Source organism: Cyprinodon tularosa, unplaced genomic scaffold, assembly GCF_016077235.1.
Source record: "Cyprinodon tularosa strain WSP-4 unplaced genomic scaffold, ASM1607723v1 ctg238, whole genome shotgun sequence".
Lineage (NCBI taxonomy): Eukaryota > Metazoa > Chordata > Actinopteri > Cyprinodontiformes > Cyprinodontidae > Cyprinodon > Cyprinodon tularosa.
Window position 1 is genome coordinate 279,237 of NW_024038890.1, and position 18,691 is coordinate 297,927.

At 39.5% G+C, this 18,691-nt stretch overlaps 1 protein-coding gene across 4 annotated transcripts in view; it reads left to right on the forward strand.

Moving 5' to 3' along the window:
* LOC119784947 (rapamycin-insensitive companion of mTOR-like) overlaps positions 1-18,691 on the forward strand; it is a 46,651-nt gene that overhangs the window by 16,335 nt on the left and 11,625 nt on the right. For all 4 annotated transcript variants that reach the window (XM_038287263.1, XM_038287261.1, XM_038287262.1 and 1 more), the window contains exons 8-27: positions 2,372-2,541; positions 2,833-2,900; positions 4,737-4,804; positions 4,904-4,986; positions 6,598-6,685; positions 6,861-6,951; positions 7,036-7,102; positions 7,192-7,272; positions 7,373-7,473; positions 8,466-8,631; positions 8,794-8,895; positions 8,974-9,020; positions 9,108-9,243; positions 9,329-9,528; positions 9,648-9,774; positions 9,956-10,120; positions 14,704-14,780; positions 14,900-14,978; positions 15,057-15,166; positions 15,239-15,326. In XM_038287263.1, coding sequence (XP_038143191.1) covers positions 2,372-2,541; positions 2,833-2,900; positions 4,737-4,804; positions 4,904-4,986; positions 6,598-6,685; positions 6,861-6,951; positions 7,036-7,102; positions 7,192-7,272; positions 7,373-7,473; positions 8,466-8,631; positions 8,794-8,895; positions 8,974-9,020; positions 9,108-9,243; positions 9,329-9,528; positions 9,648-9,774; positions 9,956-10,120; positions 14,704-14,780; positions 14,900-14,978; positions 15,057-15,166; positions 15,239-15,326 — 2,114 coding nt within the window. The remainder of the gene's footprint in view (positions 1-2,371; positions 2,542-2,832; positions 2,901-4,736; positions 4,805-4,903; positions 4,987-6,597; positions 6,686-6,860; positions 6,952-7,035; positions 7,103-7,191; positions 7,273-7,372; positions 7,474-8,465; positions 8,632-8,793; positions 8,896-8,973; positions 9,021-9,107; positions 9,244-9,328; positions 9,529-9,647; positions 9,775-9,955; positions 10,121-14,703; positions 14,781-14,899; positions 14,979-15,056; positions 15,167-15,238; positions 15,327-18,691) is intronic.

Here is an 18,691-nt window from a genome sequence, read left to right on the forward strand (position 1 = left end):
AAATATTTTTTATATTAACCTCTTTATTCCAAAATAAACATTTTAGACAGAACAAACAAGCACACAAGTACAGGTTGCTCATTAACTGTACTGGTGCAATATGAAAAATAAATGTTTGTGTTAAAACTACACAAACTTACATGAGAAATGTGGCTGTACATCCACAAAATATAGGGTACTTTGTTTCATAAAGCGCAAAAAAAGACATTTTTGTTTTTAAAAGCCCCTAAGGGGTTCAAACAATAGGTCCCCCCATTTCAACAAATGAGTTTTTTTTAGACTAGAAGAGTTCTGCCTTTTAAGATAGGAAAGTATAGCAGTTAAAGTTGCTACTTGAGAAAATACTGAACCATAGAGATAAAAAATAGCCCTGTGGTTCAAATTATAAATTGTATTTGGAATAAAAATGAGACAACTAGGGGTGCTAAAAAACACATCCTCCAAAGACAGATATTTACATGGAAATGTGGCAAATAATTAATTGACATATTACTGACCTTGCTGGATTTTATTCTACTTTACTTCCATAAATTGCAGGATCTTCTTTACTTTATCTTTGCCAGAAGATTTAAACTTTAAAAGCCTTGCCCTCATAATTTGCAAGTTAATTTATTTATAAAGAAAATATAAACGCTGCTTAAACTAATTCAAATGAAATTAAAAGTAAAATAAGTAGCCAACCTTATCACTGTCTGTAACCTACTAACACGGTAAGGAAAGCATCAGATGAGCTACCTGAGAAACTAACGTTACGTTTCCCCACTTTAAAACGAAACAAACATGGTCGCTCACCCTGCTGCTCAGCTCTCTTCACTGCCATCAAAGGCTCCAACGTGTTTCCTTTTCAGGTGCTGCATCATAACAGTGGTGCTTCCGTGCCATGTTAATTTGTTTTTACAAAAGTTGCCTGTTATGACTTTTTTGGCTTTACAAAGCGCAGGCTATTTTAATTATTGTGATCAATTTGCGCTGTCAATCCCGGCGCATGCGCGCTTCATTTGCAGTCTGGATGCTGAGGGTAAACATCCTCTGACTGCAGCGCTGAGAGGGACTCCTGCGGGAGAACGGGGTCGGGATAGGGGAGGCGCCCTACGGCAATGACGACGGCGGCGGATGACGCATTAATCACGCGACACAACTAATCGATGATGAAATTCGTTGCCAACGCTTTTAAAAGTCGATTTTTATCGATTTTATCGATTTGTTTTTGCTGCCCTAGTGTCAAAGCAAGTTTATTTTTATTAGACAATTCAGTACAAAGACAAATCAAAGAGTTTTACATGAATTAAAAATGAAATAGAAGGAAAAAAGCAAGTAAAGATAAAAATATGATGAAAGCAGGAAGTAGTGCAAATAAAACAGTTGGCAACAATTCTTAACTTTATTTGTATGAAACAGCTGCAAATAAGTATTTGCACACCTGAGAAAATCGATGTTATTATTTGGTACAGTGGCCTTTGTTTGCAATTACAGAGGTCATATTTTTCCTGTAGTTTTTCACCAGGTTTGCACACATTGCACGGGGAATTTTGGTCCACTCCTCCACATAGATCTTCTCTAGATCAGTCAGGTTTCTGGGCTGTGGCTAAGAAACACAAGGTTGAGTTCCCTCCAAAGATTATCTATTGGGTTTAGGTCTGGAGACTGGCTAGGCCACGCCAGAACCTTGATCTGGTTTTTCCAGAGCCACTCCTTGTTATCTTGGTTGTGTTCTTTGGGTCATTGTCATTTTGGGAGACCCAACCTCGACCCATCTTCAATGCTCTTAACTGAGGGGAGGAGGTTTTTCCCCAAAATCTGACAATACATGGCCCCAGTCATCCTCTCTTTGATATAGTGCAATAGCCCTGTCCCATGTGCAGAAAAATACCCCCAAAGCGTGACGCTACCACCTTCATACTTCACAGTAGGGGTGGTGTTCTTGGGATGGTACTCATCATTCTACTTCCCCCAAACAGCGTTAGTGAAATTATGACCAAAAAGTTCTATTTTGGTCTCATCTGACCACATGACTTTCTCACATGACTCCTCTGGATCATCCAAATGTTCATTGGCAAATTTAGGACGGGCCGTAACATGTGCTGGTTAAAGCAGGGGAACCTGCCCTTCCATGCATCATCTCTAACCATGACATCTTAAGAGTATTACCAACAGTAACTTTGGATTTTTTTGGGGGTTATTGACCAGCTCCTCCCGTGTATTTCTGGACTGATTTCTCACCTTTCTTAGGATCACTGAGACCCCACGAGGCGAGATCTTGCATGGAGCCCCAGTCTGTAGCCCTTTCCAGCCTTGTGGAGATGTACAATTTTGTCTCTAGTGTCTGTTGTTGTATAACTTGGTCCTTTTGTTTCTTTTTCTGCTCCTGCAGCTCTGAAGAACCCAGAGGTGGTGGCCAAACGTGGAGGTCTCAGCACAATCCTCAAGAGCGTCATCGACTGTCAGCTGAGTCGGATCAACGAAGCCCTGATCACCACGGTCCTCCATTTACTCAACCACCCGTGCACCCGCCAGTATGTGCGCGTTGACGTTGAGCTCGAGGTACTTGTGTTTACATGGATGTGAACCCAGAGGAAGCTGTTGTATAAAAATGAAACCGAGGTCTGGAAGTGTTTCCACTGGAGATGAACAGCTTTAGATCGCCCCCATTTCTTTTGAGTTTACAGTAATTAGTCGGAGCCTTTCCTCTTAAACCCCCATTGTCTGTAGATCTCTGCTTAAAACAGAGAGATACACCATTTACCAAAGCTTAAGTCATGGAAGATATTAATTAGTTTTATTACAGCTGTAATACATCATTTTTTTAAATATATTTTTTACTCTATCCTGCAGCAAATCCTTGCACCTTTCACTGATTTCCACTATCGGCACAACGCTGACACAGCTGAAGGACAACTCAAGTAAGTGGATATTTGGAGGGTTACAACAGAATCAAAATGAGGATGTTTTTCCCCCACTTGTAACAACCTACTCTACCAGTTTGGTCTCAGAAAGATTGCAAGGAATCACCCAAATGATGCCTATGCAAACTTCTGAAAATAATTTAGCCATGTCTTATGAAACTCCTCAGATATAACACTTTAAAAATAGTAGAATAAAAACATTTATCTTTATTTGGAGGTCCAAGCTTACAGATTTAATGAACAAATAACCAGGTGATTATCTCTCCTTCCTCATATTTTATACTGCCTTGAGGTGGTATCATAATTATTGGAAATGCCAAAAGCGAACATCAAAGTTGCAGTAATGAACACCCACTCATAATGTATTTTCTACTGGAAAACTGGAAAAAGTTTTATGATATCAGAGTTGCCAAAGTGAGATAAACTTTGACTTTTAAACGTCGCAGAGAGGAGAGAAATGATTCTGTATGGTAAATTAGGACTGAACAATTTTGCCAGAAATGATTTTTTTTTTATTGCAAACACAATTAATTGGTAAATATATTGCATTGTGAAACTCCCTCTCACATTGTGTTTGTAGCCTACACATTGCTGTGACATACATTTAAAAAAAAAAAGATATCGCTATTTAAACTTGTCATTTTTAAAATTACCGTTATGTGATTTTACCAACTTCTCAATAGCGTGCGCATTTCATGAATCCTCTTCTTTCTGTAGCAGACGAGTTAGGTAGTCTGTAACTGTCTTGTCTAAGCAGGTCAGGATAATCTGTGGATCTGCGATGTTTGCCTACTCTACAATGACATAAGCACTTGAGCACAATGCGATGGTAATTTCCACTTTACATGTGGAAAAGATGATTTTTACCAGAACACATGAAGGCAGCAAAAGTCCAAGGGTTCTTGCCCCTTTCCCAGCATCCCTCTCACTTCATCCCCCTTTTTTTGTGATCGAATTTTATGTTTTGAAAATCAGAAACACCCTGAGCCTGAAGACTATGTTCACAAATCATTATAAGAAATCGGCAAATGTAATTCTGAAACGACTGTTTTGATAAACCTTTATTGACACCTTATGCAGCTCTTAAGCTTTTATTTTTTTTGAATCTTAAGTTTTCTTCCCCTTTCTTTTACTTATCCCCCCCCCTTTCTCTTTATTAAAAAAAAAAGTTAGTTTTATATTCCTTTGCTCACCTTTAGTAAAAAAGAACTGATCCCAGCCCTATTTATTTTATTTTTTTACCTGAGCGCAGCCAACGTTAGCAACACAAGCAACTTTTCCTATCATGAACCTTTATCAAAGCCAGGATTATTAGGAAATGCGACAATTGTGTATTTAAACACAGTTACCTGCTTATTTGTACTTAAACATGAGAAGCCTGTCGGCTTGAAAACCTCGAATTGGTCCTATGTGAAGGCTTGTATTGTCAGTTACAGACGAGCTTGTTTTCAGTGGGCGTATCTAAGTGAATTGTTTTCCCTGCCATTATCTGGACCCGAACCCTCCACCGTGATCAACTGTCCCCCAAACATGCTTTATACTCCGACACTGACTAATGCTAAGTCTTATGCACTAATAGGCAGGTTGGCCCTTCCCAAATTAAAATAAGAAATGACAGTGAGCTAAACTGACAAACATTTTTAAGAAAGTGATGGGTAGAGCAGAGAAGAAGAAAAAAAGAACAGATTTAAACGGCTACTTTTCAGCAAAACTTTGTAGTACGCATACAAAAAAACTCACCAGGATTTTATATATATTTTTATGCCTTACTTTGATAATTATGATGCTTTTTGTAACATGTACAGTTTTGAGTGTGTTTTTCTGTTTTTACAGGGAAGACAGAGAATCCAGGTTCTTGTCGAGCAGGATGGCCATAGTTGCTGCATTTCGTTCCTGGTCTGGTAAGAGATCATAAAGTAATTCATAGAAAGGAAAAAGGAAAAGGTCCGGTTTGCTGCAAGTATCAACATCTAAAACTCTTTCTTTCCTTTTAAATTCAGGGATTATCAACCTGTGCAAGGCTGGAAATTCTGGGATCCAGTCTTTAATTGGCTTACTTTGCATACCAAATATGGAAGTTAGGGTGAGTACGGGAGCAGCTCCACGTTTCTATGCATGAAGAGCAAATTTTAATGACATACAGTATCTTGCAAAAGTACTTAACAGGACCAGAAGTTTTTGACCCTCAATTAAATCGCTGTGGTTCAAAGACAGATGAAACATTTATGTCAGATTATGTGAAAAAAAAAATGCAGGTTCAAATATGGAAAACTTTGAAAAGACTAAGTAAATCACACCTTTATGTGACTTAAAACGTCCAAATTTATATCATAGTTAGAGTTGCACCGATACCTGGCTATGCAGTATCGTCCGATACCATCTGTTTGAAATTGATGTGTGTGTGTATATATGAAGAACTGCATACTACTTGGATGTAAAATAATTGCCATCATGGCTTTAAGCTGCTGCCTACCTTTGTGAAGTAGGAGAAAGACTAATACAAAGTGAATCCAGTAGAACTTTTTATTGCCTACCTGAAATGGGTGACAATAGTTGGATAAACTTTTGGCTCTCAAAATGGTATCTGTGCCCTATTTGTTGGTACTCGCCAATACGATACCACCATTTTAGTGCAGTATCACGGTCCTTGCCTATACTGGTATCGGTATCGATGCAACACTAATCAAAGTTGTCCTGTTACAGACAGACTGATCAGTTCATTATAAATATGCTTGTTTTGTTCACAGAAGCCTGTAGGCTTTTAAGTTGTTACAGGAATCATAATCAATTACTTTATTAATCCCATGCGGGAACATTTTTTCTTGCAGTGCAACCTTTTACAGAAGTACAATAGAGCAAAATAAAATATTAAAACAGGATAAAATAAGTAAAATTTGTAAAATTACAACTTGCACAGTAAAATTTCACCTTTCCCATATAAATAGTGTAAAATAAAATACAGGAATAAAATAATATAAGGATCTCAGTATATGCAATCAACAGTTTTTACAAATTAAAATGCTGCTTGGTACCTAAATTACTTTTATTGCACATGACTCTGTTATTGCGCATAGTGAAGAAGGATTAAATCCAAGTTATTTTTACCGTAAATATTTCCCTGCACTTCCGGGCCGGGCCATCCGTGGAACCGTCTTCGAAGAGGCAGCCTGTGAGTCTGCGCTCAGGGCAGCAAATCCAGATGTAACAGATACAAATCCTTTACGCATTTGCGGATCTCACACGGCAGAATTGTAGCAAAAATCACATGTGTAAAGAGAGCCAACCGAGAAACCGCTCGACTTGTAACCAATGATTTGTATTTCTGGGTCTTGAACTGAAAATACTTCAGACATAAGTGTCTCTGTGTGCTTACAGATTGATCTACACATTTGCAAATCTGAATACAGATTTGTAAATTTTTTTACACATTTGCATACACACAAATATTTTTACACATTTGCAGATTGTTTTACAGACACACAAATCTCTGCACACATTTACAGTTTCATTTACCCATTTTCAAATCCCACTGCGCACACACAAATCCAGATACAAATACACAACTCTCCACACATATTTGCAAATCACACTTACAGTGCACAAAAAGTTTTGAAACAAAATAACCTTCATGCTCCTGGTCTTAGTTCGAGACGACACGTAAATCTGTAATCAAATGATGTGCTTCGCTCTGCAGAAAGGCCTGTTGGAGGTGTTGTATGAGATATTCAGGCTCCCTGTGCCCATTGTTACTGAAGACTTCACAGAGGCTCTCCAAAGTGTTGGTGAGGATTAATCTTTATTCATCATCAAAGTTTAAGGTGTGAATTTGCATTTTTTGGGTTTTTTTCCCCCCCTCTGTTCATGAGGCAAACCCTAACCCTCATATATTCTGCTCAAAATGCTTTAAATATTTCTCCAAAGCCAGCCTGGACTCATTTTTGCTGCTGTGTGCTTTAGATCCCGCCAGGTTCCAGGACACCTGGAGACTCTCTGATGGGTTTGTGGCGGCTGAGGCTAAAGTTATCCTACCCCATCGGGCCCGCTCCAGGCAAGAGAACAGAAATAGAACTAGGTTAAAGTCAGATTAGTGATTTGAAGAAGCATTTACATTTTTCCTTGTTTCTTTCTTTAGGGCCGACCTGATGGACAACTACCTGGCATTTGTGCTCTCTGCCTTTATCACCAGTGGACTGTTAGAGGTGAGAGGATTTTTTTCCCACTCTGTCTGAATTTTAATAGTTTCCTTTTAACCCTGTCTTCATTTCTCCTTTATTTGTCGATGCTGTAGGGTCTTGTGGAAGTTGTGACCAGCAGCGATGACCAGCTTGCTATCAGAGCTACTATACTCCTAGGAGAGCTTTTGCATATGGTAACTAACATAGCTCATGTTCAGCACATTCATAGCTGAAATAATCACTGTAATTTTTTCAGTAATTTGTATTTATTTTGCCTCTTTTCTATTGGTTTAGGCCAACACAATTCTTCCTCATTCCCATAGCCACCACCTGCATTGCCTTCCCACCCTTATCAACATGGCCGCCTCGTTTGACATCTCCCAGGAGAAACGACTGTGAGTACAATCTGTTTCTCCTCTCCAGGGGACAATTATTACTACAAACATCCAGAAATGGGCCCGGGACTATTTAGACTCTAAACATTAAAATTTACATCTTGTTGCGATTTGATACCTGCAGGCTAAGTGAAACCTAACAAAGGTGATATATTTCTAAAAAACGTTTTCATGTTACATGGTTCATAGTTTGGCAGAGCTGTATGAAATCCTCATGAGATCGGCGATAGGCTGAGGCTGGTTCTCAATATGTTTCGTTTTCTTATGCTCATGAAACGTCATCAGCCTCAGCCCCTAGTACTGTTCCAATTCACAAGAACACAAGACTGAGAATGTACAAGTCCCCGGATGTTGTTCTCGCCTTGACCAAATCTTTGCTTGCAAAATAAATAAAAGGGCTTGTTAAATATTCTTTCATAAAATTCACTATTTTTTTTTTCCTATTTTCAATTTAGTAAAACTGATAACATGCTGATTAAAGATAATGTGTTGGACCATAACCACCTTTGCAATTTCAGAAAGGTTTTATTTTTGCCGTAGGTAAATTTATTCTTGAAATATGATCGAGGGCAATCTAAAATTCCTCTGAGGGCCACCAATTATTCCCTAAACCAGTCTATGAGCACCCCTGCTATACACCTTTCATGTATATTTAAGAGCCTTACTTCATATCTGATACATGAAGTTAGTATTTTATTAAAGGTGTTTTTTTTAATTAATGTTTAAAAAGGACAGTAAATCACAGAGGGTTGATTAGATGGATGGATGAACGAGTTTATTGATCAAATTCTATACTATTTAGGATAAGAAGAGGGGGAAAAGATCAAAAAGATTTACAGAAACTAATCAATAAAAATGAAGCAATCACAAAGAAGTAATTAAAGATTTTCTATTATTTTGATAAAGATGCAGTTAAAAAGTAGTAGTAGTGGTTGTTTAACTTAAAAAAAAAAAAAACATCTATTTTTTTTTTATTTTGCTGTGTCCTCCAGTCGTGCAAGTGCAGCCGTGAACAATCTGAAACGTTTCCACGAGAAGAAGAAGAAAGGCCTGAAGCCGCACAGTCTTTACTTGGACCACATCATTCGCAAGTCCGTCTCGTCTCAAAACCGCAGAGATTCCCACTCGCGTGTCCAAAGGGACATCTACATCATTAAGGTAAAGATCTGAAATTTGAACTGATGATAGATTTCATGGTGGTGGCCATGTTTGATCCAGCTACATTTGCAGCTTTTATTAGAACTCTTTAAAGAGCTATATTTATTGTTTCTTTCTAATGTGACTCTAGTGGTGTTTTCAACTTTCCTCTTTTGCTTTTAGGACACTGAAGAGGCACTGCTGATGAACCTAAGAGACAGCCAAATCCTTAACCACAAGCAGAACCTGGAGTGGAACTGGCTGCTCATTGCCACCATCTTGAAGGTCTGGGCTGCTCCCATGCAGCTGCACATATTTACATGTTTGCTGTTTTCTCCTTTTCTGAGTGTTTTTTTTTTCCAGTGGCCAAATGTGAACCTCAGGAACAACAAGGATGAACAGATGCACCGGTAAGATTAACTTTTGTTATATACTGAAATTGTTTAACAAGCTCCTCTTACATTTGCATAGTTTAAATGATGTTTGCTTGTGTGCAGGTTTGTTCGGAGGCTGCTCTTCTTTTATAAGCCCACTAGTAAATTATATGCTGGGCTGCCTTTGGATCACGTAAAGGCCAGACAACTCACAGTGGTTGGATGTCAGTTTGTGGAGTTCCTCATGGACTCAGATGAGGTAAAATTAAAAGAGCAGTTTATCTTTTATTTGATCCTGGCTTTCAAACCATCTCACAGAATCTGTCTCCCTCTGGTGCGAGCAGGACGGTCAGGGCTATCTGGAAGATCTTGTGAGAGACATGGTCTCATGGCTCTGCTCGTGTTCAGGACTGAAGCCAGAGCGTAGTCTGCAGAGCAACGGCCTTCTCACCACACTCAGTCAGCACTATTTCCTCTTCCTGGGGACACTTTCCGCACACCCACAGGGAGTTAAAATGTTAGAGAAATGTGGCCTGTTCCAGTGGTAAGTGAGCCAAGCTTTGTCAGCCTTTTTTCCCCCCTGAGCCTCAGAATGTTTTTTCCATTCGATGGAATGTGTTGCTTACAGCCGTGAGGCATCATCTCTTGTTTTGGTGTTTACAGCCTGCTGAATCTGTGCTCCGTAAAGAACCAGGATGCTGTGCTGAAACTTGCCGTAACGACTCTAGATTACAGCAGAGACGGCCTGGCCAGGGTCATCCTCTCAAAGGTCCTCACAGCTTCCACCGATGTAAGAAACACAAAACATGAGGCACAGATTAAATGGAGAGGGTTTCACCTGTACAATATAAAGAACAATACATTTTTGATAGAAACTATGTCATAGATTTATGTATATGATATTGAAAAAGGGCTCGGTGCTTTTAAGGATTAATTTTCTGTGGAATAATGCTCTTTGTCTTTCCAAACAGACATGCAGGCTGTATGCCACCAAACACCTCCGTGTGCTGCTGCGTGCGGGCGTGGAGTTCTTCAGCAGCTGGGGCATGGAGCTGCTGGTCACCCAGCTTCATGACCACAACAAGGTTGTTTCCATGGAGGCCCTGGACATTCTGGATGAGGCCTGTGAGGACAAGGTAAGGTTTGTCTTATTACACTAGAAGGTTTTCAAAGTTTTCACGCAGAGTTCTTCTAAAAAAAGATGCTAATAAATCCTGATTATTTTGATATATTCTCTTTTGTACCCTTTTTACTTTTTTCTTGAATACCATTTTACATCTTAAACAATTAGTCCCTCAAATAAATCCAGTTTTATAAAACAATTCTAATTTAAACTCTAAACTCTAATTTAACTTTTGCAAAATATATGTTAAGCATAGATGACAACATTAGTCGCCAAAGGAATAACTATTTCACAGTTTGGAAAAATAATCAAAAAATTCTAACAATTCACAGATTCATCAGCAAAAACAAACACCTGGTCTTTTGAGTGCCTCCTTAAATAAGGCGAAGTTCACACTTTAACCACTAGCTCATTGTCAGTATGCTTCTAATAGCATCCTGATTATTTGATTCACATGTATCAAACCTCACAAGCATAATAAAAAACACAACCTTGTCTGTATTCAGGCCAAAAATAGGCACAGAGTTTACTCTAATTCTGTTTGTTGGCCCATAACCCATCATCTCTCTGGTGTAGGAAGGAAGCAAAGGCTTCATTAAAACCACTGCTTTCCTGTGGGTATATTTAAAAAGGACTGTTTGCGCAACCATATGAGCAAGCTAACCCTTTATTAAGAAGCACCAAAAAATACAGAAATAAAAATACATTGGTTTTGTTGTATGTCTATTAAAAACCGCTTCCTCTTGAAAATTTGAATTTATGCTTGAATAAAATCTATGAATAAATCTTTAGGTTGAGTACTATACAACTTCAAGAATTTTATTTATTTATTTTTATTAACATATTAGTTAAAAAATATTTTTACTAATTAAAACTTTTAAAGTCACAGCGACGTCTCACTTTGTGTATTCCGACCGTTATTCCAGTGTGGAATAGATGTACTAATTATGTTCAACTAAGACAACCGTTTAGATTAACTGATGGAGCCTGCCACTGCATTTGATTATCATTATTATTCTTTGGATCTGCCAGATTGTAACAAATAGTAGTAAACAGCAAATTTATGTTAGTGCGTACCTTAAGAAATATGAATGCATTCAAGATTTTCTTTTCATAAGGTTACATTTGTGCTTTTATTTTTATATGATAAGTAGCTTAAAAAAAGGCGGGTTTAAGAAGTGTTTACATGGATTATACGTTATGCCAACTATATTTAGTCTTGGTAGAAGGAGGACGAGAAATCAGCAAAAACTCATTATCAGCCTCTTTAGGGAGCTCCTTTTTTCTCTTTGGGATATTTGAGCCTCTATCTGAAGGGAATGAGATTAGAGGAGAAATAATTTTTAGAATCTTTAAAATACTAGTTTTTTTCTGGGTTAAACAGAAATGAATAACTTATCTAGATCTATCTATATACGGCAAATAGGTAAGGTTCTTTTTGTTTTCTTTTTTTTTTTTTTTATAATTCATGCATCAGAGGGTTAAACTGGTTTTGTTGGATTGACTCAATTTATACGAGCAATTACCGTATTTTCATGACTATAAGGCGCACTTAAACGTCTTTTTTTTCCCTCAAAATGTGCGGTGCGCCCTTTGGTGCGGTGCGCCCTATGTGTGTTGCAACTGCGACTTTTGAGACCACCTCATTGAGGAGATGATGAAAGAGTGGCTGAATGTATGGAGACCAGGTGTTTTTTTTTCCACTCATCACCATCGCTGTTAATATGTAACTCCATAGTTGCCCATCTCACAGCTGATGTGAAAAACATGGTGAAACAAATTAATGCTGTGCTCGCTGTGAACCGGACGCAGCAGGTGCAGCAGAAGCAGCGAGTTTACATGCAAAGTCAACGGTTGACGAGCGTATAGACGCAGCAAAAGGTCCCGCAGCGCGTTTTGAGCAGCAGGCGCAGCGCGTCGGGAGCGCGCCGCCAACGCGCTGCTGCTGCTCGAGATGGAAAAATTGAAGTTTTGCTGCTGGAAGCGCCGCATCAACCAATCAGAGAAGCTGATCTGGGAGCTGACAGCGAGACAGACACATCGCTCTGATGACATATGATATTAAAAGCAAATGAAAAAGGCTGGATGGATGAGGAGATGATGAAAGCGTGGCTGAGGCAGGTGTAAGTGAGGAGACCAGGTGGTTTTTTCCACGCATCACCATCGCTTTTAATATGTGACTCCATGTGTGCCCATCTCACAGCTGATGTGAAAAACATGGTGAAAAAAAATAAACGCTGTGCTCGTCGTTATCCCGGGGGTCGGACAAAGGAACTTCCACCGCTCGACATCGGTGTGAACCGGCCGTTCAAAGTAAGGCTGCGACCGGCGTGGGAGTGATGGGTGACAGACGGAGACCACAGTTTCACGATAATTGGAAGGCAGCGCCGGGCAAGTTACGCCACCGTTTGCGGATGGATTGTTGATGCCGGGACTAACGTGTCTGCTGGCTCTGTTGTTCAAGCTTTCACAAAAGCAGGCATTATTTCTGAGGAGCCGCCCGGCACGGAAAGTGACTCTGACAGCGAAGAAGGGGAAATTGGCATGTCTGATTTAGCGCAGCTGTTTAATTCAGAAACAGAGGATGATAACTTTGATGGGTTTGATTAATACTTTGTAATAAATACATGAATAAAGCACAATCATACTCAGTTTTGCTCCCGCTCTATTTTTCTACCTGAACACTTAATTCAACAGCAGACTCTGGGCGGGTCTGCTCCTCTTCACCGCGGCGGCTGGCAGGTGTTTTTCATCTAAATAATCTAAATCTTGCAGCTATATTTTCTGTGATCAGTGGGAATAAAGTAGTTTTAATATGTTTTTAAGTGAGAAAGTCCACCTGAAAACTTCATAATTGCAGTCAGTTCATCCAGATTATCTATTTCTGTCGGAGGCGCTCAGACCCCCACATACCAGCGGTGCACCGACAGTAGAAATCCCTTCATCAGCAGTCTCTGGGTCTGGTCGCCTCGGGTTCACCGCGGTGGCTGACAGGTGTTTTTCATCTAAATAATTTAAACTGCAGGCACCAGGATACCGGTAATAAAAGCGAACATATTCCGTCGGCAGGTTTCAGGATTTTAAGTTAATTTAGGAGTGACCACAGCGCCCTGTCATCTCTCACGGCCAGCTCCCAGGTTTGATTAATACTTTGTAATAAATACATGAATAAAGCACAGTCATACTCAGTTTTGCCCCCGCTGTATTTTTAAATATGCAGTAGAGGTATTTAAAGGTAGCAGAGGACATGTACCTGTGTATAAAAAACGCGCCCTATAGTCTGGTGCGCCTTATGTGTGTGTTAAATACAGAAATGGGACACATAACTGAGACTGCGCCTTTTAGTACGGTGCGCCTTATGGTCGTGAAAATACGGTATGTCTATGTATAAAAAATCAGATTATGAGTCCAGGAACTGTAAGATTTTCTTAATATCTGTGACACTGGAAAAACGATCTAGAAATAAGTACAAAATTTAGCAAATTAAGTTAATTTACCCTTAATTTGAGTAGGTAAATGAGATGATTTGCCAATGGAATGAATATTTTTACTCTTAAAATAAGATATTTAGATAGAATGTACTTGAAATTTGACAATGCAATTGTTTTTTGTTATTTTAAATGTAAATTGTCTTTTTCCATTTGCAAAATGTCTCTGTCACCTCCTCAATTCAAGAACAAATGCATTTATTTTAAGAAAAAATGACTTATCTAGATTTGGATTTTTTTTTTCCAGTGCAGACATTTTTACAATCTTTAAATTTAACATATAGTTGATCATTCTGTAAATATTGGCCTTTCTTGATCTATTTAGTTTATTTCTAATTAAAAAAGGGATTCAAATTATGCACCTATAAACTTGTTAAAAGATTTTGCTTATTATTTTATGTAAAAAGCGAAACTGTTGATACTTTCTAGCCTAAGCTTTATTAATGAATAATAATATTTAACTTATAAAGCACTTTACAATTGCAAAAAAACAATTATTTCAGAGCAGAGACATGAAAATGGAGATAAATACTCAAAATAAAAGACATCTATCAAATAAAGGAGATTTTAACAGAACAAAGCAAGTGATTGTTGTTTGGTCTTTCAATCTTTTAATTTGTTGTCGATAAAATCAGTTATTTGTCTGAGGCAGATATTCTCTCAGCAACAGTTTATTATTTCTTTTGTTTTTAATCTTCACTAGGGACTGATTAGTACTTGTATATCTGGAAATCACCAAAATAAACAAGCTCATTATTCCATTCATTCGTTCATTACCAACCATTAAAAGGGACTACCCTGATATAAATTTACCTCCTCTATTATAATACTGCGTTAAAAGAAATAAGTTAACAATTCTTTGTCGTTTTGATATCCTGATTTTATTTATTATTTAAAATCTCAAAGGTATTTCCATATTTTGCACTTATTTCTTCTGTATATTCCCCGCTGGAGGAATAAAATCACTCTTTAAAGGATCATTAATTTTAGAAGTACAGGAGCAGCTCTTTGTAAAATAATGCTTGTTGCTATAAAATCCGTTAATAAAAGATGTAAAGAAGAGGCTAAAGGCAGTTGAGTTCAACTTGACCTCTTTTCTGCTTTTCAGGCCAACCTCCACGCTCTAATCCAGCTGAAACCAGCTGTGTCCCATCTGGGAGACAAAGGCCTCCTGCTGCTCCTCAGGTGGGTGTTTATAACCTCAGCCTTTTTATCAGCAGCGACATATAGTATCTAATCTGATTGTTCTTGAAGATGCCTATATAATGTTAAACAAGTGTTCGTTGTGTTCTTTTATATTTTAGGTTCCTGTCCATTCCTAAAGGTTTTTCCTACCTCAATGAGAGGGGTTATGTCAGCAAGCAGCTGGATAAATGGCAGAAGGTATTAGGAAATCTGCATTTTGCGAAAGAATGCCATACAAAGGTGGTGTTTGACTCCAAGATGTGGTCTTGTTTGCAGGAGTACAACCTTAAATATGTGGATCTGATAGAGGAGCAGCTGAACGAAGCACTTACAACTTACCGCAAACCCGTAGATGGAGATAACTACGTGAGGCGCAGCAACCAAAGGTGAGATGGCGAAACGATGAACCCTCGACTGGCATCAGAGGTCAGATTAATTAGAATGGTTTGTGTCCGCAGGTTACAAAGACCAAATGTTTATCTCCCCGTGCACTTGTATGGTCAGCTGGTCCATGATAAGACAGGCTGTCATCTACTGGAATCTCAGGTAAATGTTTGGTTTATTTGGATAGTTAATGAAGATCTTTATTGGTAAAATGTTGAGCTGCAAGTACCAAGTTTTTGAGGCGTTATTTTTTTGCTTTTCTTTTTTTCTTTCCAGCTTTTATTGTCATTACACTGTCACAAGTACAGAGCAGCAAAATGAACTCTCTGCATTTAACCCATCACCTTGGGGAGCAGTAGGCTGCCATTTTGAGGCGCCTGGGGAGCAGGCTGCCACTCCCCCACTCTTTTTTTTTTTCTCCTTTTAAAGGCTAATAACAGCTTCAAACTTTTTTTTTTTTTTTAACTAGCCATTATGTTTCATTTTAAGGATAATTTCAGCTACTGTTAGGGCCAGTATTACAAGCTGTAAACCTCTGTGAGTAGAAGGGGGAATGCCGATCTTTGACCCAACTCGGAAGCCCTATTTACACTACCCTTTTGAAACGGTGCCAAAACCGGTCATAGCATGGTAACCGAGATAACTGTTGGGTATAAATGGAACGCAACTGAACTGGACCGTGCCACACACAACCGAACCGCACTATATCTAGTACTAGTTCAACAGTAGAGCTCGGCACAATTAATCTGTGGCTTGGTTCTCTGATTAAAAAAGTGCGCATGAGCAGACTGCGTCATCTCCTATTTACAGTCAGCTGACTCGTTTTGTGGGTTTTCCGGCGTGTCCGGCTTTGTGATTCACAGATCTCTGCACCTGTTTACAGAACAAACTTCTTCTCAGCCTATTATCATTAAAAGGCATCAAAATAGCGCGGTGCAACCTGGGATGATGCTGAGGCTCTCATTGAAATTTGGGAGGAGGAAGCTATCCAGGCACCTAAGCTCCTGAATGTTATGGACGCCGCCATTTTTGTCTGCGTAATTCGCGCCTTGGGAGCCTTAGTGACACGGATCGCCAATAGGAGGCGAGGAACCGTGCTAGAGTGATGTGTAAATGGTCGTAAGAACCAAGCTCAGCACGGTTAACTGATCCAAGCTCTGTCCGAACTCGGCACAGATCAGTTTCAGATAGGTAGTGTAAATGGGGCAAAAGATTTGCCAAAATAAAAATTTCCAAACTCAGCTTGATCAATGAATGACTTACCCACGTTCCACTGAATGTGGAAGGTTCTGCCAGGTTCAACCGGATGTGATAGTGGTGAACAAGTTTAATAGAACAATTAATCACCTGTAAGACTGAATTTCTCAACAATTTCTGTTCATGCTTAATCTTTTTTGGTATTGTCTATAAAAGGAATGGTTGTTGTGGAATAAAATTATCGTCCATGGTGTCGAGTATAAAGTGAGATTCTCTGGTGACTTCACACTGGAATGAAATTTTTTTTTTTTTTTTTGTCAGACTTTTATTTTGCTTTTCATCAACTGGTTGATCTGCTCAGAAAAGTGCTGTGGAGCATCAGGTAGAAGCTCTGACTAAAACCCTGTTTTCCAACTGAAATGTGAATTTTAAGCAAACTTGTAAAAGTTTGAAAAAAGGAAACGCAAATGTGCAGCGTTCCATTATGCAAAGCATAATGTTGTCAAATGTCATCCAGATTAAGTCGTCATGTGTGGCTAGAATAAACAGGAGGTAGAGGGAACAATGTAGCACTGACCACAGATCAGTAATGGAGGAAAGTTTTAGTGGTTGCCTGGCTATCGGGCAATCTGTTTTTATGTTAACATAGTAATAGCCATGTTGCTTCCAGCTATGTTTACACAATTATTAGGAACGTACAGGGAGACGCCGACAGAGGAAACAGTTCATTCATGTAAAGTAAATGTTTCCATCATCGTTTAACCCTTCTCACAAAAGCCAAAAACCACTTAAATCGAGCATAAAAACTATTTTTTTCAAATTTTCTGTTTCCTTAAAACTTTTCTGATCATTTAAAATATGCATTAGAAAAACACTGATGGATGCAAAACTACTGTCTAGAGTTGCTTTCTTTAGAGCAGGGGTCTGCAACCCGGGGTCAGACCAAGTAAAAGTTGTTTAGAGAAACAAGGTATGACTTAAAAAAAAAAAAAAAAAAAAACTACCGTATTTTCACGACTATAAGGCGCACTTAAATGTCTTTTTTTTCCCTCAAAATGTGCGGTGCGCCCTTTGGTGCGGTGCGCCTTATGTGTGTTGTAACTGCGACTTTTGAGACCACCTCATTGAGGAGATGATGAAAGAGTGGCTGAATGTAAGGAGACCAGGTGTTTTTTTTCCACTCATCACCATCGCTGTTAATATGTGACTCCATGCGTGCCCATCTATCAGCTGATGTGAAAAACATGGGGAAACAAATTAACCCTGTGCTCGCTGTTCAACCGCTGGACATCGGTGTGAACCGGACCCAGCAGGTGGAGCAGAAGCAGCGAGTTTACATGCAAAGTCAATGGTTGACGCGCGTATAGGTGCAGCAAAAGGTCCTGCAGCGCGTTTTGAGCAGCAGGAGCGTTTAAGCATCTGACGCACCGCCAACGCGCTGCTGCTGCTCGAGATGGAAAAATTGAAGTTTTGCTGCTGGACGCGCCGCATCAACCAATCAGAGAAGCTGATCTGGGAGCTGACAGCGAGACAGACACAGCGCTCTGATGACATATGATATTAACGCAAATGGAAAAGGCTGGATGGATGGATGAGGAGATGATGAAAGCGTAGCTGAGGCAGGTGTATGTGAGGAGACCAGGTGGTTTTTTCAACGCATCACCATCGCTGCGTGCCCATCTCACAGCCGATGTGAAAAAAAAGGTGAATCAAATGGATGCTGTGCTCGCCGTTATCCCGGGGGTCTGACAAAGGAACTTCAACCGCTCGACATCGGTGTGAAGCGGCCGTTCAAAGTAAGGCTGCGAGCGGCGTGGGAGCAATGGATGGCCGACAGAGACCACTGTTTCAGGATAAGTGGAAGGCAGCGCCGGGCAAGTTACGCCACAGTTTGCGGATGGATTGTAGATGGACTAACGTGTCTGCTGGCTCTGTTGTACAAGCTTTTGCAAAAGCCGGCATCATTTCTGAGGAGCTGCGCTGCACGGAAAGTGACTGACAGCGAAGAAGGGGAAACTGGCATGTCTGATTTAGCGCAGCTGTTTAATTCAGAAACAGAGGATGATGACTTTGATGGGTTTGATTAATACTTTGTAATAAATACATGAATAAAGCACAATCATACTCAGTTTTGCTCCCGCTCTATTTTTCTACCTGAAAACTTAATTCAACAGCAGCCTCTGGGCCGGGTCTCCTCCTCTTCACCGCGGCGGCTGGCAGGTGTTTTTTCATCTAAATAATCTAAATCTTGCAGCTATATTTGCTGTGATCAGGGGGAATAAAGTAGTTTTAATATGTTTTTAAGTGAGAAAGTCCACCTGAAAACTTAA